This window comes from Trachypithecus francoisi, unplaced genomic scaffold (assembly GCF_009764315.1).
Source record: "Trachypithecus francoisi isolate TF-2019V2 unplaced genomic scaffold, Tfra_2.0 Lachesis_group12, whole genome shotgun sequence".
Taxonomy (NCBI): Eukaryota; Metazoa; Chordata; class Mammalia; order Primates; family Cercopithecidae; genus Trachypithecus; species Trachypithecus francoisi.
Genome location: NW_022681457.1, coordinates 8,783,437 through 8,806,561, shown reverse-complemented (window position 1 = coordinate 8,806,561; position 23,125 = coordinate 8,783,437). Strand labels below are relative to the sequence as shown.

General features: G+C 44.5%; 1 protein-coding gene and 1 pseudogene across 4 annotated transcripts; both read right to left on the bottom strand.

The window, feature by feature from the left end:
• Positions 1–1,818: 1,818 nt before the first annotated feature.
• LOC117093640 lies at positions 1,819–3,347 on the bottom strand (annotated as a pseudogene).
• A 48-nt stretch (positions 3,348–3,395) lies between these two features.
• Positions 3,396–21,466, bottom strand: LOC117093608 (zinc finger protein 845-like). Of its 4 annotated transcripts, XM_033228957.1 has the most exons (5): positions 13,324–13,376; positions 12,371–12,458; positions 9,119–9,245; positions 4,027–5,773; positions 3,396–3,606 (listed from the first exon to the last, which is right to left on the bottom strand). In XM_033228957.1, the coding sequence occupies exons 2-5, from the start codon at positions 12,383–12,385 to the stop codon at positions 3,432–3,434; spliced, it is 2,064 nt and encodes a 687-aa protein (XP_033084848.1). In that variant the 5' UTR covers positions 12,386–12,458; positions 13,324–13,376; the 3' UTR covers positions 3,396–3,431. The 4 variants fall into 4 exon arrangements, with proteins under 4 accessions (XP_033084848.1, XP_033084844.1, XP_033084843.1 ...); XM_033228953.1 differs by lacking the exon at positions 13,324–13,376 and adding an exon at positions 21,427–21,466 and having other exon boundaries at positions 3,396–6,428; XM_033228952.1 differs by having other exon boundaries at positions 3,396–5,773.
• Positions 21,467–23,125: the final 1,659 nt, after the last annotated feature.

Sequence of the window (23,125 nt, the reverse complement as noted above, 5' to 3'; positions counted from 1 at the left end):
GTGCCAGGACCACAGGTGTGATCCACTGAAACCAGTGGAGTCCCGATCTCAAAAAAAAAAAAAAAAGAAGAAGAAAAAGAAGAAGAAAGCAATACAGAAATTAAGGTACTCTATGGAATGACATCATTTGACTTTGTTTTTTGAAATGAAAAGTCTCACATATTTATTACTGAACCCATCCAACTAACACGTTCATAACAGATTCAGAGAGAAAAAAATATATTCCCCATAAAACACACACAACTCTCCAGACAGTGCTGACATCTTCAGCTTGATATAGTAACATGATTGTGATGCTCAGACGGCATAAATATGTGTGCCATCTCATGTGCACTTCCTTATAGACCCAGCTTGGTTCTTCTCCGATGTCTCCTGTCGGAGTTGTACCTGATTTTCTTACCAGTTTTCATCTGAGTCCACTGGGGAATGGACCGACTTTGCTTTTGTTTCTTGGCCAGGAATCGCTTAATCCTGAACGTCTTGTGAGAAGACCTGGCAAGAAGCAGAGTCACGTACACACACCACGAGAGGAGAGAGGAAGAGAAGGGGCTTGACTTTTTTATTTTTTTGAGGCAAAGTTTTGCTCTTGTAGCCCAGGCTGCAGTGCAATGGTGCCACCTCAGCTCACTGCAACATCCGCCCCTGGGGTTCAAGCGATTCTCCAGCCTCAGCCTCCTGAGTAACTGGGATTACAGGCGTCCACCACCATACCCAGGTAATTTTTGTATTTTTAGTAGAGACGGGGTTTCACCACGTTAACCAGCCTGTTCTTGAACTCCTGAATACTGTTTCTGCTGTTAGGTGTCAGTTCTCTTCATTGTGGCACAAACAAGATTATTTTTTTTTTTTTTTGTAAAACTGATATGGGGTGGGCGCAGTGGCTCACTCCTGTAATCCCCGCACTTTGGGAGGCTGAGGCAGGTGGGTGACGAGGTCAGGAGGTCAAGACCAGCCTGGCCAAAATGGTGAAACCCCATCTCTACTAAAAATACTGCAGACATGTGCCACCATTCCCAGCTAATGTTTGCATTTTTTGTAAAGAAGGATGTTTCACCATGTTTCCCAGGCTAGTCTTGACACCTGGGCTCACATGACCCATCTGTCTCGGCCTCTGAAAGTGCTGGGATTACAGGACTGAGCCACTGCGTCTGGTCTCATTGTAAATTGTAAATTTGATGTTTCTTCTTGTTTCAATTTCAGCAGGATTTATATTGCTTTGACAGAGTCTCTTTTCAAACTCATGTCTTATCCTTCTGAGTACCTTAAACTAGAGCCTATTCTGACATGTTATAACAGATTTGTACCAGTTTATTTTGGTGCAAAAACTGTGAAATTTATGTACAATTTTCTCATAATACACATACTACATATTTTTCCATTAAATTCTTGAAGACCTCTTGTACTAGAAAACTGTATTCAAGAGGATATAAAAAGGATTGTAGATATTCAAGTGCCACTTATTTCTGGGATGCAAGGATGGTTCAACATATTCAAGCAAATCAATGAGATATACCACTTGAACAGAACGAAAGATGAAAACCACATCATCTCAATAGATGGGAAAAAAAGCATTTCACAAAATTCAAAATCTAATAATCATAGAAATCCTATACAAAATAGATAGAGAAGGAAATTTACCCCAACAATAGAAAGACCATCCATGAAATGACCAACGAATAAATAACCAAGCTGGGAAAATGGAATGCTTTCCTGTAGGATCTCATATGATGCAAGAATGCGCTCACCCCTTCTATTCAATAGATACTGGTTGTCCTAGCCAGAGCAATTAAGTAGCAAAAGAAATAAAACTCATCCAAATCAGAAATAAGTAAAATTATATTTGTTTGTAGATGACACGATCTTCTGTGTAGAAAATCACAAAGAGTCAATCAAAATACTACTGGAGCTAACAAACACATGCAATGTATCTGCACAATACAATATCAGCAGCAAAAATTAGTTGAATTTCCATACATTAACAATGAACAATTTTAAAACAAAATTATAAACACTTCCATTTGCTAGAGAACTTAAATAGGAATAACTGTAAAAAGGTGAGAAATCTGTACTTTGCAATCTAAAAACACAGATCAAAATGATTAAAAACATACATATACATATAACCCATATTGCTGGTTTGGAAAAAGTAATATTGTTAAATAATTATATAACCCAATGTGATTTAGATTCACCACAATACCCAGAAAAATCCCTATCAGTTTTTGTTAAAGAAACAAAAAACAGGCTGGGAAAATGGCTCCTGTCTGTTGGTCAGGCTGATCTCAAACTCCTGGCCTCAAGTGATATATCCGCCTTGGCCTACCAAACTGCTGGGATTACAGGCGTGAGCCACCGCGCCCGGCCCAATCCTCTTAACATAAACACTTTATTTTTTTATTTTTATTTATTTATTTATTTATTTATTTTGAGACGGAGTCTCGCTCTGTCGCCCAGGCTGGAGTGCAGTGGCCGGATCTCAGCTCACTGCAAGCTCCGCCTCCCGGGTTTACGCCATTCTCTCGCCTCAGCCTCCCGAGTAGCTGGGACTACAGGCACCCGCCACCTAGCCCTGCTAGTTTTTTGTATTTTTTAGTAGAGACGGGGTTTCACCGTGTTAGCCAGGATGGTCTCGATCTCCTGACCTCGTGATCCGCCCGTCTCGGCCTCCCAAAGTGCTGGGATTACAGGCTTGAGCCACCGTGCCCGGCCTTACATAAACACTTTAATGTCAATTAATGCTTGATGGTTTACTATATTCATTGCACTTGGAACAATTACCTCAAAATGAATTTTCTGATATTCTACAAGGAGTGAAATCAGACTGAAGATCTTGCTACACTCATGACATTTTTAAGACTTCTGTCCAGTATGCATTCTCTGATGTCTAATGAGGTGTGAACGTGAAGTAAGGGCTTTGCCACAATCATCACACTTGTGAGGTTTCTCTCCTGTACGAATTCTCCTGTTTTGCATAGGATGAAGCTTGACTGAAGACCTTGGCACAATCACGACATTTGTAAGGTTTCTCTCCAACATGAGTTTGCCAATGAACTGCAAGGTATGAATGATGTCTGAAAAATTTCCCGCAATTATTACACGTGAGATCTCCATTATGGATTCTCCAGTGATTTGCAATGGTTGTAGCGTTACTGAAGGTTGTAATGTTACTGACAATCATTACATTAGTAAAGTTTCCCTGTACCATGGATTGCCTGATGAGGAATAAATGTTGACTGCCCACTAAAGGCTTTGCCACACTCATTACACTTGTTTCTCTCCAGTGTGAATTCTAGTATGTTGTGCCAGGTGTGAATCATGCCTGAAAGCCTTGTCACAAACTCTTACATTTGTATGGTTTCTCTCCAGTATGAATTCTCCTGTCTTTTGAGGCTTGATTTGCGACTGTAAACTTCATCACATGCTTCACATTTCTAAGGTTTCTCTCCAGTATGAATTCTATGATGACGTGCAAGCTTTGCTTTCTGATTAAAAACCTTGCCACATTCATTACACTTGTAAGGTTTCTCTCCAGTATGAATTCTATGATGACGTGCAAGGTGTGCTTGTTGATTAAAAACCTTGCCACATTTATTACACTTGTAAGGTTTCTCTCCAGTATGAAGCCTATGATGACGTGCTAGGTTTGCTTTTCGATTAAAAGCCTTGCCACACTCATTACACTTGTAAGGTTTCTCTCCAGTATGAACTGCCTTATGAATTACAAGGGCTGCATTTTGACAGAAGGTCTTGCCACACTCATTACACTTGTAAGGTTTCTCTCCAGTATGAATTGCCTTATGAATTACAAGGACTGAATTTCGACCAAACGTCTTGCCACACTCATTACACTTGTAACGTTTCTCTCCAGTATGAACTGTCTTATGAATTACAAGAGCTGAATTTCGACTAAACTTCTTGCCACATTCATTACACTTGTAAGGTTTCTCTCCAGTATGAAGTCTATGATGACGTGTAAGGTTTCCTTTTTTATTAAAAACCTTGCCACATTCGTTACACTTGTATGATTTCTCTCCAGTATGAATTCTCCTATGACTTTCAAGGTTTGATTTGAATCTGAAAGCTTCATCACATTCTTCACATTTGTAAGGTTTCTCTCTAGTATGAGTTCGCCCATGAACTGCAAGGTATGAATGATGTCTGAAAAATTTGCCACATTTATTACACTTGTAAGATCTCTCTTCATTATGGATTCTCCAATGATTTGCAATGGTTGTAGACTTACTGAAGACTTGGTGACAATCGTTACATTTGTAAAGTTTCCCTAGACCATGGATTGCTTGATGGTAAATAAGTGCTGACTGCCCACAAAAGGCTTTGCCACACTCTTTACACTTGTAAGGTTTCTCTCCAGTATGAAGTCTACGATGGCATGTAAGGGATAACTCCTGACTGAAGGTCTTGCCACATTCATTACACTTGTAAGGTTTCTCTCCAGTATGAAGTCTATGATGGCGTGTAAGGGATGACATCTGACTGAAGGTCTTGCCACACTCCTTACACTTGTATGGTTTCTCTCCGGTGTGAATTCTCCTATGTCTTTCAAGGTTTGATTTGAAAGTGAAAGTTTCATCACAATCTTCACATTTGTAAGGTTTCTCTCCACTATGAAGTCTACGATGGTATACAATGGATGACATATGACTGAAGGTCTCGCCACAATCATTACACTTGTAAGGTTTCTCTCCAGTATGAATTTTCCGATGTCTTTCAAGGTTTGATTTGAAACTGTAAGTTTTGTCACATGCTTCACATTTGTAAGGTTTCTCTCCAGTATGAAGTCTACGATGGCATGTAAGGGTTAACTCCTGACTAAAGGTCTTGCCACACTCATTACACTTGTAAGGTTTCTCTCCAGTATGAAGTCTACGATGGCATGTGAGGGATGACATCCGACTAAAGGTCTTCTCACACTCATTACACTTGTACGGTTTCTCTCCAGTATGAATTCTCCTATGTCTTTCAAGGTTTGATTTGAAATGGAAAGCTGTGTCACATTCTTCACATTTGTAAGGTTTCTCTCCAGTATGAAGTCTATGATGGCATGTAAGGGATGACGTCTGACTGAAAGTCTTGCCACACTCATTACACTTGTAAGGTTTCTCACCAGTGTGACATCTACGATGGCATGCAAGATATTGCTTCCTATTAAAGACTTTGCCACATACATCACATTTATATTGTTTCTCTCCTAAATGGATTATCTGATGTTTCCTTAAGAGTGAGCTATAATTAAAGGCTTTGCCACTGTCATTACATTGGAAAGATTTTTCCCTCATGTGTACTTCCTGTTTCTGTGTGAGTAATGAAGAATTCTGGAAATTATTCCCATAGTTACTAGATACATGAGTTTGGGGCCTACGAGAAATTCGTTGGGCTGTTGAAACTGAGGAAGCATCGTTGATAGACTTCTCAACTTGATTATCAATTTTCTCTTCCGTCTGAAATATGTGCAGTTCAGGCAGATGCAAATGAAAGATTGATCCAAGCTGATCTTTAATAGGCTTGTTTCCAGCATGCCTTTGATCGTATCGGTCTGTACTACCTGTCAACTTTTTGATTTTTGTCATGGGTGCTTCATGGACAGTTCTTTCATCTTCTTGCCACTGAAACTCAAAGTTATGAATATCTTTATAAATTTCCTGGAAGCAAAACTCTCCAATGTGATGTCTTTCCAATGTCCTTGTGTGGATCACTTCTGTATTGCCTTGCGCTGTTGATGAGAAATCTTTCATCGTGCATTTGGAAGAGATATCTACAAAATATAAACACCAATAGGTTTCCAATTAAGTACAGACGGTAAATCATACTGAAATGTGTAAATATGACACACAAAAATACTTGTTTTAAACTTCCCAAACAAGATCTTCAAATTTTCGGAACACAAAAGCGTAAGATTCTTTAATAAATAAAGGTCATTATATGTGCTTGAAATTATTTTTACGGAAGTGTATTTCCAATATCATAACAAAACACTGACAGGGCACAAACATGTGTAAGCCTAAAGTAAGGAGTATTTTTCCACTGTGACCCTAAAGTGTCTAACAGTTTGCAACAAACATATCACTGTCACATCAATGAAAAGTACATATTCTTCATATTTACAGCATATTTACTGTATACAAATAAAAGCTAAAGGACCACACAATATACTATATTCATAAATAATCCACAACAAGCTCATGTAAGAATAATCAAAATCAATGGAAATTCTGTATTCTCAAACAATCATAGCACTGAGAAGATAAGAAAAGATTACAAAATTTAGCCAGGCGTGGTGGCCCACAGCTGTAGTCTCAGCTGCTCGGGAGGCTGAGGCACAAGAATCCTTTGAACCCAAGAGGTAGAGGTTGCAGTGAGCTGAGATTGCACCACTGTACTTCAGCCTGGGCGACAAAGTGAGGCTCCATCTCAAAAAAAAAAAAAAAAGAAAAAAAGTTAATACAACGTTTTTCTGAATAACTATCATAAAATTACCTATATCCATGCAGAAAAAGCAAGTTGTGACATTAAGAAAAAAAATTTAGTATTTTTAGTATTTTTATATTTTTGAGGTGTAGTCTCGCTCTGTTGCAACAGGCTGGAGTGCAATGGCCCAATCTTGGCTCACGGCAACCTCCGCCTTTTGGGTTCAAGCCATTTTCCTGCCTCAGCCTCCTGAGTACCTGGGATTACAGGCACACATCACCATGCTTGGCTAATTTTTGAGTTTTTACTAGAGATAAGGTTTCAACATGTTGGCCAGGCTGGCCTCGAACTTTTGACCTGAAGTGCTCCACCTGCCTCAACCTCTCAAAAGTCCTGGGATTGCAGGCATAAGCCACAGCGCCTGGTGGCGCTTTGTAACATTAACTAGTGGACTCATGTCAGTTATATTGCATACCACATACCAAAAAGCCGTATGTACAATCATGAAAATTAGTAAAATATTATAACCCATAAAACTAGCAAACAAATAATAGGTACATTTATACAACCTGCAGAATTCTAAACAATTCCCTGTTAAGAAAAAAGCTACAACTTCTACTTACCACCAGCACACAATATATGAACTGAAATACCTGTTAAGATCACTATCTTCTGATTTATGAGGTCAAAAAAATACACAGCATTATAAGGAATAAGAAGTGACTAACGGCCTGTAGCGGTGGCAGATGCCTGTAATCCCAGCACTTTTAGAGGCGGGTGGATCATGAGGCCCGAGTTCAAGAGTAGCCTGGCCAATGTGGTGAAACCCCAACTCTACTAAAAATACAAAAACATTAGCTGGCCATGGTGGTGGGCACCTGTAATCCCAGCTACTTGAAAGGCTGAAGCCAGAGAATCGTTTGAACCTGGGAGGCAGAGGTTGTAGTGAGCCGAGATCGAGCCATTGCACTCCAGCCTGAGCGACTTAGTCTCAAAAAAAAAAAATTGACTAACAGTGTCGGAGGATGCAATTATGACGTCACAACTACATTTATGGAATAGGCAATACAGTAATTCTATATATATGCATTTCCCTAGTTACCTAGTTCACTGTGCATAAAATATAAAACATAGAATGTGTACTGGGAGAACTTATAAACTGAGATCACAGAAAACATTGTATAAAACAAATTGCACAATAAAAACAAACAATATGATGCAGGCTCCCTGGTCTGAATGTTCTTATTGGCCAAAAGCCATGTTCAGAGTTCTTATTCTCCAATACGATGTTCCTGCAGACAGGGCCTTTGAGAGAATCTGGTCATGGGTGTTGACTACTCGTGAATAGGACTCGTGCTTTTATAAAAAGAGACATTAAAGAGCTCACTGCCTGTTCCTCTTTCCACCATGTCAGGACACAGCAGGAAGACGGCTGGACTAAACGATGAAGAAGGCTCTCACCAGGAACCAATCTGGTTGTCATCTTGCTCTTGGATTTCCCATTTTCCAAATTCATGAGAAATAAATTTCTGTGTCTGAAGCCTCCCAGTTTAAGCTATTTTGTTTTTTGTTTGTTTTTGAGACTGAGTCACGCTCTGTCACTCAGCCTGGAGTGTAGTGGCAGGATTCTCCTGCCTCGAGATTCTCCCGCCTCAGCCCAGAGTCTCACTTTGTCACCCAGACTGGAGTGTAGTGGGGCAATCTTGGCTCACTACAACCTCCACCTCCCGGGTTCAAGTGATTGTCCTGCCTCAGCCTCTTGAGTACTTGAGATAACAGCTGTTTGCCACCATGCCCAACTAATTTTTGTACTTTCAGCAGAGACAAAGTTTCGCTATGTTAGCCAGGCTGGTTTTGAACTCCTGACCTCAGGTGATTTGCCTGCCTCGGCCTCCCAAAGTGCTGGGATTACAGACTTGAGCCCCTGGGGCACAAGAATCATTTGAGCCCGAGAGGCGTAGCTGGCTGTGGTGAGCCAAGATCACACCACTGCACTGTAGCCTGGACAACAGAGTGAGACTCCATCATAAAAAAAAAAAAAAGTAACTAAGAAGGGAGTCAAAGCATGTCTACACAAAAAAGCAATTAAACACAAAAAGTAGGAAATGAGAAATGAAGAAGAAAAAAAAAACCTACAAGAAATACAGATAATATGTAACAAAAACATAACAGTAAGGTCTTTTCCATCAGTAATACTTCAAATGTAAACATTTAACTCTGCACTCAGAAGGTAAAGACTGGCTGAATCAACAGTAACCAATTACATGTTGTCCACAGAAAACTCATATTAGCTGTAAAGACACACATATGCAAAAATTTTAAAAATAAAAGCCAATAGTTAGGTATGGGGATTGGGGCCTGTAAGCCCAGCTACTTGGAAGACCAAGGAGGATGTCCTGAGCTCAGGAGATCAAGACCAACTTCAACAACACACGAAGAATCTGTCTCTAAAAAAAAAAAACTAAAAAAGTAGCCCGGCATGGCGGCATGCATCTGTACCAGCTACTGGGGGAGGCTGGGGTGGGACAATCACTTGCACCCAGGAATTCAAGATTGCAGCGAGCCCTGATCACACCATTGCACTCCACCCTGGGGGACAGAGAGAGACACTATATCTAAAAAAAGAAAAAAAAAAAAAGAGAAAATGCAAAGATACGCAAGGGCACATCCCCAGGAGGGAAGTTATCCTCACCCAGGGAGACCAGGTTCCTATAATTCTCCAGCATCACGTCTCTGTATAGAGTCCTCTGAGCAGGGTCCAGGCACTTCCACTCCTCCTGAGAGAATTCTATGGCCACATCCCTGAATGTCAATAGACCCTGAAATGAAAACACATTTTAAGCAAATGGTTATGGGAGGAGTTCTTATCTTTACAGAAAATGAGAAGAGGAGAGAGGGAAAAGCGTAGATTTAGTTGCAGTGAATGTTCTGACAAATGTGAGTGAGGGATTTTCCACCACGTTTTGTCTTCCCAATTGTGTTTTATTATACCTTTTTTTTTTTGAGGTGGAGTCTCACTGAGTTGCCCAGGCTGGAGTGCAGTGGCATGTTCTTGGTGCACTGCAACCTCCACCTCCCAGGATCAAGCGATTCTCCTGCCTTAGCCTCCTAAGTAACTGAAATTACAGGTGTGCACCACCATGACCAGTAAATTTTTGTATTTTTAGTAGAAATGGGGTTTCACCATATTGGCCTCAAACTCCTGACCTTGTGATCCGCCTGCTGCAGACTCTCAAAGTGCTGGAATTACAGGTGTGATCCACCGTGCCCGGCCCAGAAACTTTTATTGACACACCAAGTGACATTCAGTATCTAGATGAGACAGAGTATGAGTGATGTCTTCAGAGATGACAGCGTCCATAGTGAAAGATCAGAAACTAAAGTTCAGTCAGGCATGGTGGCACATGCCTGTTATCCCAGCTATGTGAGAGGCTGACGCAGCAGAATTGCTTCATCCTGGGAGGCAGAGGTTGCAGTGATCCAAAATCGTGCCACTGCACTCCAGCCTGGGCAACAGAAACTCCATCTCAAAAAAAAAAAAATTAGCCGGGCATGGTGGCAGGCACTGGTGGTTCCAGCTACTTGGGAGCCTGAAGTAGGAGGATGGCTTGAGCCTGAGGGTGAAGCTTAGTGAGCTAAGATCGTGCCACTGTGCTCCAGCCTGGGCAACACAGTGAGACCCAGTCGCAAAATAAAATAAAATACATGAAAACTAGATTACTCAGAGTATGAAAATCCATTTTATACATATATATATATGTTAACAAAATAATGAAACCTACACAGACTCACAAAAAACTACATGTTATTACAAAGGGTTGTCATTTTCCCCAGATTTTCAAACTGTAAAAGTTGTTCAAAATATATACATTTGTGTGTGTGTATATGTATGTATATGTATATGTGTGTGTGTATATTGTGTGTGTGGGTGTGTATATATATAAAGTTTTTAAAAATATAAAAAGTAGCAAGTTTTTTTGACCTGAAGAAGAATCCCATCTTGCTGGAAAAGGACACTTTGGCAGTTGGGGGCGGGGGGGAATCTTGTCATATCTAAGAAAACAGGAAATGCCACATCCTAGAGGAAGCAATCACCTTTCACCTGCCTGACCTGCAGGAATCGTCAGAGATCTGCAGGAATGCAGGTGTGCGCAGAGGCTGCCACTATGGCACTCTTTTTATGGGAAAAATCGCAAAGGACCCACATGTCATTCAGTCAATTTCCAATGCAGATGGCAAAGAGCAAGCTAGTCATGTTTACTAACGAGAGAACATGTAAATTTTCACAACCAGTAGGACCGAAAGTCAGAGTAGAATATTTCCTGGAACACAAAGAAGAAAACAGCAGACACTGGGGTCTACTTGAGGGTGGAGGGTGGGAGGAAGGAGACAAGCAGAAAAAATAACTATTGGGGGCCGGGCACGGAGGCTGACACCTGTAATCTCAGCACTTTGGGAGGCCGAGGCAGGTGGATCACATGAGGTCAGGAGTTCAAGACCAGCCTGGCCCACATGGTGAAACCCTGTCTCTACTAAAAATACAAAAATTAACCACATGTGGTGGCGGTCACCCATAATTTCAGCTACTCAGGAGGCTGATGCAGGAGAATCACTTGAACCGGGGAGGCGGAGGTTGCAGTGAGCTGAGATCACGCCATTATACTCTAGCCTGGGCAACAAGAGCAAAACTTAATCTCAAAAAAATAAATAAAAAATAACTATTGGGTATGGGGCTTAATACCAGAGTGATGAAATAATCTGTACAACAAACCCTGATGACACTAGTTTACCTGTGTAACAAACGTTCACATGTGCCCCAAACCTAAAGTAAAAGCATACATATAAATTTATTTTTTTTGAGATGGAGTCTTGCTCTGTCACCCAGGCTGGAGTACAGTGGTACAATCTCAGCTCACTGCAACTTCTGCCTCTCAGATTCAACTGATTCTCCTGCCTCAGCCTCCTGCGTAGCTGGGGTTACAGATGCACGCCACAAACGCCTGGCTAATTTGTTTTTTTTTTTTTTTGAGACAGAGTCTCGCTCTGTTACCCAGGCTGGAGCACAGTAGCATGAGCTCAGCTTACTGCAATCTGCATCTCCCGGGTTTAAGCACTTCTTCTCCCTTAGCCTCCCAAGTAGTTGGGATTACAGGCACATGCTACCGTGCCTGGCTAATTTTTGTAGTTTTAGGAGAGACAGGGTTTCACCATCTTGGCCAGGCTGGTCTTGAACTCTTGACCTCGTGATCCACCCATTTCGGCCTCCCTAAGTACTGGGATTACCTGCATGAGCCACCGCACCTGGCCAATTTCATATTCTTAAAATAATGACGGAATAAAATGTCTTCTATCATTCATGTCTGTGTATAAACTTTCCATTCTAATTAGTAAGATTAGTGGCTTCCCTGGTGGTCTAGTGGTTAGGATTCGGCACTCTCTAATTAGTAAGATTTTTGGAGTCAGAAACACAGTAATGCACTCAATTACCTAAAAATGTAGTATAAAATCAGGCAGAAAACATTTCCTCATACTGGGCTCCTTTTCTCGAATTTACCACGTACTTTGTGCACATGAATACATGACTTCCATTGGCAGTTGCTCTGATCCTGGTCCACAGAGACCTGACAGTGCATCCAGATGTGGCCCCTGAACAATCCCTGCTGCCCAACAGCACTGACACCACGGGACCCTCACCCCATCTCCATCCATGTCTGGTGTGAGCCCTTCCCAGGACCATGCCCAGTGCCGCCTCTTCCCAAGTTCATGTCACTGGGTCATGAGAGATGGAATCTAAGCGAGATGAGAGGGACTGAGGGAAGGCATGGGTGAGTGTCAGCAAACCTGTCAGGCAGGACGCTTCAGACTCAGAGAAGATTCCCAACTCCAAGGCCCAGCGTTTCTGAAAGGAAAGAGACAGAACAATCCACCGAGAATATCATCTCACCTGAGGAGGAGCCATCCCTGACTCCTCTGCTTTCCTCTTCCTCTTCCGGGTTTCTTCCTCACGGACTGAGAGTGTTTAGAAGTCAATCCTGAATGTTAGAAATTTGTTGTTTATTGCTCAGAATCAACACATCCCCATCCCTGTAACACAACCACACATATAAAGGACACCTCACCCTGAGGAAATACGGTCCCCTCTGCTGCCCACCGCACCAGGGACAATAAACTCCTACAGGAAAACTCCCGCTCCCCTCCTGAGAAGCCCCCACACACGCACTGCAGCAGTGGGGAGCTGGGCTGGAATGAGCTCCCCTTCAGGGCACAGACCCAGACCTGACCAAACCCCATGCAGGCGCTGGGTGAGTTGACTCATGCCTGTCATCTCAGCACTGTAGGAGGCTAAGGTGGGTAGATCCCTTGAGCTCAGGAGTTTGAGACCGGCCTGGGCAACATGGTGAAACCCCATCTCTACCAAAAATACAAAAACTTAGCCAGGCATGATGGCACACATCTGTGTGTCTTTGGTCCCAGCTACTTAAGAGGCTGAGGTGGGAGGATCACTTGAGCTCAGGAGTTTGAGATCAGCCTGGCCAACATAGTGAAGCTCTGTCTTTACTAAAAATAAAAAAATTGGGCCAGGTGCAGTGGCTCGTGCTTCTAAAACTAGCACTCTGGAAGGCCAAGGTAGGTTAATTACTTGACGTCAGGAGTTCCAGACCAGCCTGGCCAACATGGTGAAACCTTGTCTCTATTAAAAATATAAAAAGTAACTGGGCTTGGTGGGTGTCTATAATCCCAGCTACTTAGGAGGCTGAGGCAGGAGAATCACTTGAACCCGGGAGGTGGTGGTTGCAGTGAGCCAAGATCATGCCACTGCACTCCAGCCTGGGTGACAGATTGAGACTCAAAATAAAAATAAAAATACAATAATTAGCTGGGTATGGTGGCACACACCTGCAATCTCAGCTACTTGTGAGGGTGAGGCATAAGAATCACTTGAACCCCGGAGACAGAGGTCACAGTGAGCCAAGATCATGAGACTGCACTCACAGCCTGGGCGATGGAGCGAGATTCTGTCCAGAAAAAAAAAGCATTTCTGATATGATTGATGCAGAAATAATAAAACCTGAGTAACATGACAGAGCCTGATGGGCAGAGGGAACTTCAGATGGGGGTGGGAGGGCATGGGAGACAGCTCTGAGCCTAGACCTGAACGAAGAGGAAAGGGACAGTGCTGTGATCATTTAGGGACCTAGGGTAAGAGCAGGGATAGTGACCAGAGACAGGAAGGGTTTTGACATTTGGGAAAAAAGAAAAGCAAAAGTGACTGGGGCAGAGGGAGTCAGGAGATGAGGGCAAGCTCCCAGGAGGAGGCTGGACACTGGCAGGGGCCCTGGACACAGGGCTGTGGAGCCACAGTGAGGAGTTGGGCTTTTGTCCTGGGGAACACGGGAAGCCGGTGGAGGGTTCCCTGCCAGGGACTGACATGACTGCTTTAGATTTTGCTGTGATATCCTAATACAGAGAAAGGCCCCGAAGATGGTCTCTGTCTGAGTCTACACCAGTTTCTTCCATTCTTCTGCCTTTTTTTTTTTTTTTCATTTTTAGGGTACTGCATCCTATTTAAAATTCTAATTACAACCAGACACTCCCGTCTCCCAGAAGAAAAGCCACACCCAGACACACACTCTATTTTTCCAATCATTTCAGGGGCCAGGGTCACTCGGGTTGAGCTTTTCTGGTCCAGCCCCTCATCTCCAAGTTGCAGGGAGGCTCACTAGGGCTCAGAGAAAGAGATATTTCCACTAAGTTACCCTGAGAAGGTCTGAGATGAGTGAGGTGTGCCTGAATTCTTACATGGGGCCTGGAAGGGCTAATGGGAGGGTTGGTCTTTATCACCCCTATCCTTGAAAGTTAGAGAAGCATCTTTCACATGCCTGGGCTAAAGAAACTTCTTTACAAGGTTCTGATGCCACTGATTCCCAACATTTAATTCTTCCTTACAAGAAAATCACACTTACAGTTATAAAATGCAGAATTGCGAACACACAGCTTTTCACTTGAAAACAGTGAAAAGAAGGTCAGCTGTAGAAGTAAGACATAAGCAAATTTTTTCCAACAAGAATACATGGGTGACCAGGCACAATGGATCACGCCTGCAATCCCAGCACTTTGGGAGATCGAGGTGGGTGGATCCCCTGAGGTCTGGAGTTTGAAACTAGCCTTGCCAACATGGTGAAACCCATCTCTACTAAAAATACAACAAATTAGCCGGCCGTGGAGGCAGGCACCTGTAATCCCATCTACCCGGGAGGCGGAGGCAGGATAATAGCTTGAACTCAGAGGCAGAGGTTGCAGTGAGCTGAGATCGCGCCATTGCACTCCAGTCTGGGTGACAAGAGCGAAACTGCATCTCAGAAAAAAAAAAAAAGAATACACGGGAGCTTTCGGAACAGAGTTTCATGCCAATCCAGCCCATCTTTCAACATCAGTCCAGAATGGACCAGAGGGCCTTGAGGGAAACATACACTTAATAGCTTACAGCTCAAGATTTTAACAAATGACAGAAGGAAAGAAAACTGAAAAACAGACTAACTGATTGAACTCCATTTTGATGTTAAGATAAAAGGTCACTGACATCATTACCAGGTACACACGGACACAATCGAACTTCTGTATTAGGTTCCAAAGGTTTTCAACAAATAATAAAGACTGGAAAGCATGCAGACCTCGATCTGAACTGGACGCAACTGATTTCAAAAAGAAACTATTTTGAAATTGTTTTTAAAAAACTCTAACAAATTCTGGGGTCAACAGGAAAATAACTGGAAAACATACACTTACAGAAAAAAATGATGTCAGCTGATTATCGGATGTGACAAAGGCATCTTTCAGAAGTGCTTATGTATTAACGAAGAAATTCTGAAAACTAAGATTTATCTCAGCCGGGCGTGGTTGCTCATGCCTGTAATCCCAGCATTTTGGGAGGCTGAAGTGAGTGGATCACCTGAGGTCAGGAGTTCAAGGCCAGCCTGGCCAACATGGTGAAACCCCATCTCTACTAAAAGTACAAAAATTAGCTGGGCATGTTGGTGCATGCCTGTAGTCCCGCCTACTTGGGAGGTTGAGGCTAAAGAATTGCTTGAACCCAGGAGGCGGAGGTTGCAGTGAGCTGAGATATGCCACTGCACTCCAGCCTGGGTGACTGAGTGAGATTCTGCCAAAAACAAAAAACAAAAAACAAAAACAAAAACAAAACTAAGATTTATCTCAAACTCAAATTGGGAAAAAAAAAGAAAGAAAGAAATGAAGAGGAAACAGAAAGAAAATAAAGTAAACGTATTACACATGAGAACACAAGTACTTTTGATGTCGCTTTTGTTTTTTATTTTACTTTTTGTTTGTTTTTGTGAGATGGAGACTCACTCTGCCACCCAGGCTGCAGTGCAGTGGCACAATTTTGGCTCACTGCAACCTCTGCCTCCCAGGTTCGTGAAATTCTCGTGCCTCAGCCTCCTGAGTAGCTGTGACTACAGGTGCACACCACCACACCTGGCCAACTTTCATATTTTTAGTAGAGACCGGGTTTCACCACGTTGGCCAGGCTGGTCTCGAACTCCTGACGTTAGGTGACCCACTCACCTCAGTCTCCCAAAGTGCTAGGATTACTGGTGTGAGCCACCATGTTTTCAAGTCCCTTTTAAAAAGTACTATGTAGGCCAGGTGCAGTGGCTCATCCCTGTAATCCTAGTACTTTGAGGGGCCTACGCAGAAAGATCCTTTGAGCCCAGGATTTTTGAGACTGGCCTAGGAAACAAAGTGAAACCCCATTTCCACAAAAAACAAAACAAAACAAAACAAAAAGAAAAACTAGCTGGGATTGGTGGCTCACAGCTGTGGTCCCAGCTACTCGGGAGGCCAAGGTAGGAGGATCGCTGGAGCCCAGCAGGTCGAGGCTGCAGTTAGAGGAGATCATGCCACTGCACTCCATCCTTGGCAATACAGCCAGGCCCTGTCCCAAAACAGTAATTAACTGGTGTTCCAGTAGGCAGAGGCTGAGCCTCTAATACTGAGTCTAATGTTACCACTGCATACCCAGCATGCACAATTCTTGTAAGTTAAACAGCAGTGGGAGTGGACAGATCCACCTTAGATCCACCACAGTCAGCTGAAACCAGCAGCTCAGGACAAGTGGACCAGCCAGCAAGACCCAGATCATCCAACTCGGCTGGTCCTGAGATGAGGCCAAGCTGCTGCTGAGGACGACAGCCCTGCTCTGGTCACTTTCTGAGGCTGACCAGTCTACACATGGCCGAAGCTTGAAGAAACAGCAAGCCCTGCTCTAGCCACATACCGGAAGCTGACTAGACTATGCACAGCTGAAGCTTGAGGACATGTCAAGCAAGTAAATGTAGTTAGTAATCTTAAGACTAGTAGTTTTCCTTGTAATACTAACCTTTTCCCTACTGTTCTGTTCTGACCAACCTCCTCCCTCAGGCAAGGTCCTCTTCTGACCTTGCTGGATATGAATATGCTGTCCATTGTTTTGCTGTTGTTACCCCCCTTAACCATGTTAGAAGAAGCACCTATAGAAAGGTGTCCCCACTGCACACATACTACCTGCTCAGGGAACAGCATAACTAAGACTCTATTGTTCCATACTTGTTAGGAGTGTATAAGGACTCACTGAAGAACTTGTACTTAAAATCAGCCCACCTACTCAATTTGTGACCCTGGAAATAACCAACCTTATGTATGTTATAACCCAAAGTTTTCACCTGGTGAAGAGTTTAATATTCGTGCAAGGTCAAAAGAAAGTCCCCTCTTAAACCAAACCAAGGTCCCTCCCTTTTACCGAGGGCCTATATCTCATATTTTGATGCTTGTCCAGCAGCAGACCTAGACTCACCCATCTGTGGTAACCTACCTGTACAAAGATACTATAGAAATGACTGCAAATACCTATGCGTGCCACCTTGTACCCCTGGGACCCAGAAAAAGATGGTGAGTATTACATATCACGGCACCCCAGCACACAAAAAAGGCCAGTTATGCTTACCGAAATGCCGGCAAAACCAGATTGTCAAACAAAAACCTGTTGTCCTGTAAACTGCACCATTCTAAAGCCAGACTTACCGACGTGGACTGTGGGTTACCCCACACATGTCTCCACACACCTACCCAGCAACCTACCGATACGTTATCAAAAAGGAACCCGGACCAGCAACAATTCCGAGTCTTTAAATCATTCCATAAGCACGTAGACCAGAAGTTACCAGAGCCTCCTCCTTTAGCTCAAAACCTGTATGCTCAGGTAACTGAAAACACTGCCAGCAGCTTAAGCATTTTCTCATGTTATGTTTGTAGAAGGACTAACATAGGAGACCAGTGGCCTTAAGAAGCAAAAGTGTTAATGTCACAAGATAATTTAACTCTAACTGACTCTTCCCCCGAAACCGATGCTGACATGTTCAAGCGCCTCGCTCTTAAAAACTTCCATGATCAGGAGATACTGTGTTGCTTGCTAAGGAAAAGCTTTTACGGACTCAGTAGAAGAATTCATTTGTTTAAGACAGCAATACTATAATAAAACACTAAAGAAAACTTCGTGGCAAGGCAAAGATGACTCCAGATCACCTCATCCAAATCCATTCTCCCGTTTCTCTTCCCTAAACCACACCTAGTATCAGCTTGAAGCTCCAAATAGCTGGCAAGCCCCCTCCGGTCTCTATTAGATCTGTGGGCCGTGTGCTACCGCCAGCTGCCAGGAAAGTGGACAAGGGCTTGTGCACTTGAAACAATTAGACCATATTTTTTCTCACTCCCACTGCAACAGGGAGAAACTTGAAGGTATCCTGTCTACAATAAATTTTTTTTTTTTTTTGAGACAGAGTCTCGCTCTGTCACCCAGGCTGGAGTGCGGTAGCGGGATCTCGGCTCACTGCAAGCTCCGCCTCCGGGTTTACGCCATTCTCCTACCTCAGCCTCCCGAGTAGCTGGGACTACAGGCGTCCGCCACCTCGCCCAGCTAGATTTTTGTATTTTTTAGTAGAGACGGGGTTTCACCGTGTTAGCCAAGATGGTCTTGATCTCCTGACCTTGTGATCCGCCCATCTCGGCTTCCCAAAGTGCTGGGATTATAGGCTTGAGCCACCGCGCCCAGCCTACAATAAAATTAAAGAAAAACACAAAAGGGATATAGATGTTAAGAAAAGACATAAAGGCCGGGCGCGGTGGCTTAAGCCTGTAATCCCAGCACTTTGGGAGGCCGAGACGGGCGGATCACGAGGTCAGGAGATTGAGACCATCCTGGCTAACACGGTGAAACCCCGTCTTTACTAAAAAATACAAAAATCTAGCCGGGCGTGGCGGGCGCCTGTAGTCCCAGCTACTCCGGAGGCTGAGGCAGGAGAATGGCGGGAACCCGGGAGGCGGAGCTTGCAGTGAGCTGAGATCCGGCCACTGCACTCCAGTCTGGGCGGCAGAGCGAGACTCCGTCTCAAAAAAAAAAAAAAAAAAAAAAAGAAAAGACATAAAAACAGAAGATTAGAAAGACACAGACTGGCCCCCGAAAGACTAATTCAGTACTCTAGGCCAGCTACCTGGGCATAATATAAGTCATAAAGCTACCGCACCCCAATTTACACACTTAATCACATCACAAAATTGCAAGCAGTACTTGAAATCATCACTAATGAAACAGCAAATGCATTCAACTTACTGGCCCAGCAAGCCATGAAAATGAGAAATGACATCTACTAAAATAGATTAGCTTTAGACTACCTCCTAGCCCAGGAAGGAGTATGTAGAAAATTTAATCTAACCAATTGCTGCCTAGAAATCCAAGACAATAGGAAGGCTATTATAGAAATAACTGCCAGAATGAAAAAATTAGCCCATGTTCCAGTCCAGATTGAGACAAAGTAGACTCCTGAGTCCCTCTTTAGAAGCTGGTTTTCCTCCTTCAGTAGGTTCAAAACCTTAATAAAAGTAGTTCTAGCCATACTAAGAATTTGTTTAATGCTCCCTTGCCTCTTACCTCTCCTTGTTAAGAACATTCAATCAACTACAGAAGCAATTGTAACCAGGCAGACTACCGCTCAGCTAATAGCTCTGTGTGAGCATCAGCCTGTGCCTAAAGAAGAAAACCTGCTCTTTCATGAAGAATCCAGTAACAGTGATGCTTTCTATTAAAATCTTGTTTATAGTGGCCGGGCGCGGTGGCTCAAGCCTGTAATCCCAGCACTTTGGGAGGCCGAGGCGGGCGGATCACGAGGTCAGGAGATCGAGACCCTCCTGGCTAACACGGTGAAACCCCGTCTCTACTAAAAATACAAAAAACTAGCCGGGCGCGGTGGCGGGCGCCTGTAGTCCCAGCTACTCGGAGGCTGAGGCGGGAGAATGGCTGGAACCCGGGAGGCGGAGCTTGCAGTGAGCCGAGATCGCGCCACTGCACTCCAGCCTGGGCGACACAGTGAGACTCCGTCTCAAAAAAAAAAAAAAAAAATCTTGTTTATAAAAAGTATCTAAGGGAGGAAACTGAGGCAGAAATTTAAAAAATAATATACATTATTTCACTCCAAGAAAAGTAATGGGCAAGGGTTAAAAAGAAAAGAAGAACCAGTTTTCCTCTGCCTAGCAAGCTCACTTCAAGGACAGTTACAAGATAACTCTGTTTGAGAAGTCGAAGCCAAAGGAACGGGCTCCAGACAGCCCCCCACCTTCCCACCCTTCCCAGAACAAGAGTGAAGAAAAAAAAAAAAAAGACAAATGTGTGTATTTAGCTGTTGTTGTTTTCCTTTCAATGCAGCTACAAGGCCACCAGCTATGGAAGAACACAAGTTACGCTATGCTATAGATTATGTGACTATCATTATATGATTAACTGGTTTTATTCAGCTTCTGAAAGCAAAAAACTCCCACTCTGTCTTTGTTGAAATGCTCAGCTTTTTAGATGTAAATCCACTGAGCCGGTGCAACACCATCTCTAAGCCTCCTCTGCTCTCCCCATTAAATTCTCTCTTCCCTGTTACACCCCCTTGTCCCCCTACTCTCTGGCAGCCTAGATCCCCAGGTGTCCTCCCTGCTGTGGTTCTCCCTCTGTTCTCCTTGCCACCAGCACCACTCTGCTCTGTCTGCCCCGGCTCCAAATGCCTCCTCCTCTCCCTCACTCTGATGAGCCTTCCTCTTTGCTGCCCCTCTCCCTACCTTGTGTCCTTCATCTCTCTGTACATCTAGCTTTTCTCTACATTTCTCCAGTTGCTTTTCTCCTCCTGCTTTCTTATCGCTTTCTTTTCACTTTTGCTGTCTCTTGGCAAATCCCTCACCCATCCTCTACTTTGCCAGTTGTTATGGGTCTTTTTCATTCTTCTTTTCTCTGTCTCAGGTTTTCTACTGCTCTCTGTCTCCTGATCCCGTTGGCCCACACAATCACAGGAGGGTTTGGAGTAAGACGCCTGCATCCCGGGGGGAGCACATTTTCCAGGGGCTGGAGCTGGGCAGGCAAGAACACCCCGTGTCACAGGATAGATCCCGGGCACCTCCCCAACGAGGGCTCCGGGGAAGCGGTGACTGTGGAGGTGACACCTGGGAAACTGCAGGGCCCGGCACAAGGAGGGAGGTGAAGGGGCGTGGGCGCGTTAAGACAAGGGTGGGGTCTGCAGGCTCCTAGGACCAGGCAGAGGACGCGGCCTTCCCGGGACTGGGGCAGCGGCGCTGCGCTCCAGGGGCCTACGAGGGCGAGAATCCACCTTTCGGGTGAGGACTTTAAAAAGCGCGGGGCGGGAGGAGTCAGAAAAAGTTTGAGAGCTGGAAAACTACGCGATAGAAAGTGTATACATTGCCCTATAGCAGAAAGACCCGGGAAGGGACCAGCCTCAGGGCGACCTTAAACCCAAAGGGAAGCGACCCCCGGCCTCTCACGGGGATGTCTCAATTTGCTCTGGGTGAAGGAAGACGGCTGAGAATTTCCAGGTTTTTGGGGATCCCAAGTCCCAGGTACAGAAGCGCTGGGGATCTGGGAAACGCAGAGTTAATACAAGACATGGCGAAACTCACGCGCCGCGGTGGAACCGTCACTCCACGCGATCCGCTTCCTGGTCTGCGCGAATCTGCGCGCGCAGGACAGAAGCCAGGCCTGGGCGGGACCCGCGAGGAGGTGGGCGGGGCTTGGGCGGGGGGCGGGGCGCGAGGCGCCAGGCGGAGAGACCTTGCCCTTTAGAACCCACAGAGGGCGGGGCCGGGGCGGGACCTGTGCGTCTCTCAGCCTTGTTCCTAGCGCCTCCGTTTTCGGGTTTTGGAAGGCTGAGTGTTGGGTTTTGGATCGGCCAAGAAAGCTGAGGCATGATTCAAAAGCCCTGGAATTGTCTGGAACGGGGATGCAAACTAGAATGTAAAATGCAAAGCCCTGCTTGGGCGGAGCATACGATTTCATGCTGACGGCCCACAAAACAGAACAGAAATCCTCTCCCTTTCTATTCTCCATTCACTCGGGAGGGAGAGTCCACCCTGTGCTCAGCTTCAGAGATTTCCCTAAAGCCACCGCTTGGGATGCAGGACGGAGTGCTCGGGCCAGTTAGGGAGGATCTGCTGGATAAACACAGCAAAGATGCGGGCGCGGGGGCGGGAGCCTGAGGTCCCAGCTACTCAAAAGCAGGGGCGGGAGGATTGCTGGGCCTGGGGGTCCAGGCCAGTCTGGGCGACAAAGTAACACCCCGTCCTGCAGGGCTCCCTTCCTTTTCTCTCTCTCTCTCTCTTTTTTTTTCTTCATTTTGTTTTAACGTTTTAAAATAAAATTTTGATGGTGTGAGATAGGGATCCAACATTATTCTTTTCCATGTAGATAACCAGTTAGTTGTGCCAGCACATTTGTGAAAGAGATCTGTTGCTTTCTTTTATTTATTTACTTATTTCTTTTCTTTGGTTTGAGACCGAGTATTTCTCTGTCGCCCAGGCTGGAGTACAGTGACGGGATCTGGGCTCACTGCAGCCTCTGCCTCCTGGGTTCAAGCGATTTCCCTGCCTCAACCTCCAGAGTACCTGCCATTCCATGCGCGTGCCGCCATGCCCGGCTTATTTTTGTATTTTTGTAGGCGGGTTCACCATGTTGGGCAGGCTGGTCTCAAACTCCTGACTTCAAGTGATCCACCTGTCTCGGCCTCCCAAAGTGCTGGGATTACAGGCGTGAGCCACCGCGCCTGGCCCCCCAAAAATACTTTTTACTTTACTAATTGTTGAGAAAATATAATGGAAAACAAATGGAGAAAGTCTTCCCCACATCTCCACGACGATAGTAGAGAAAGAAATAAAAACCATTTCATTGATAGATAATCCTTAGACCAGATTGTGATGCAAAATACAGGCAAACAGCTAGGAGGCTGAAAAAAGGGAAACTTCACTTTTCTATACAACCCATTAAGTACATGTTTTCAAGATAAACACTAATCGGTCCTCAGGGAAGAGGACTTAACACTCTTGGTCACACATAGTTCATCCTGGCTCTGCATGGTAGTGGAGGTGACCATCTGTGTCAGCGAATTAGCTTCATCCTGAGGGAGGGGGAGAAACCCTAAACCATGTCTTTTTGACAAGTGTGAGGTTTTTTTTTTTTTTTTTTTGAGATGGAGTCTCGCTCTGTCACCCGGGCTGGAGTGCTGTGCCGGATCTCAGCTCACTGCAAGCTCCGCCTCCTGGGTTCACGCCATTCTCCTGCTCAGCCTCCCGGGTAGCTGGGACTACAAGCGCCGCTACCTCACCG

Excerpts from the sequence above, each read along its gene's own strand:
- LOC117093608 (XM_033228952.1), bottom strand. Across the intron at positions 5,774-9,118 it reads TAGGAACCTGGTCTCCCTGG|ATATCTCTTCCAAATGCACG; the intron begins GTGAGGATAACT and ends TATATTTTGTAG.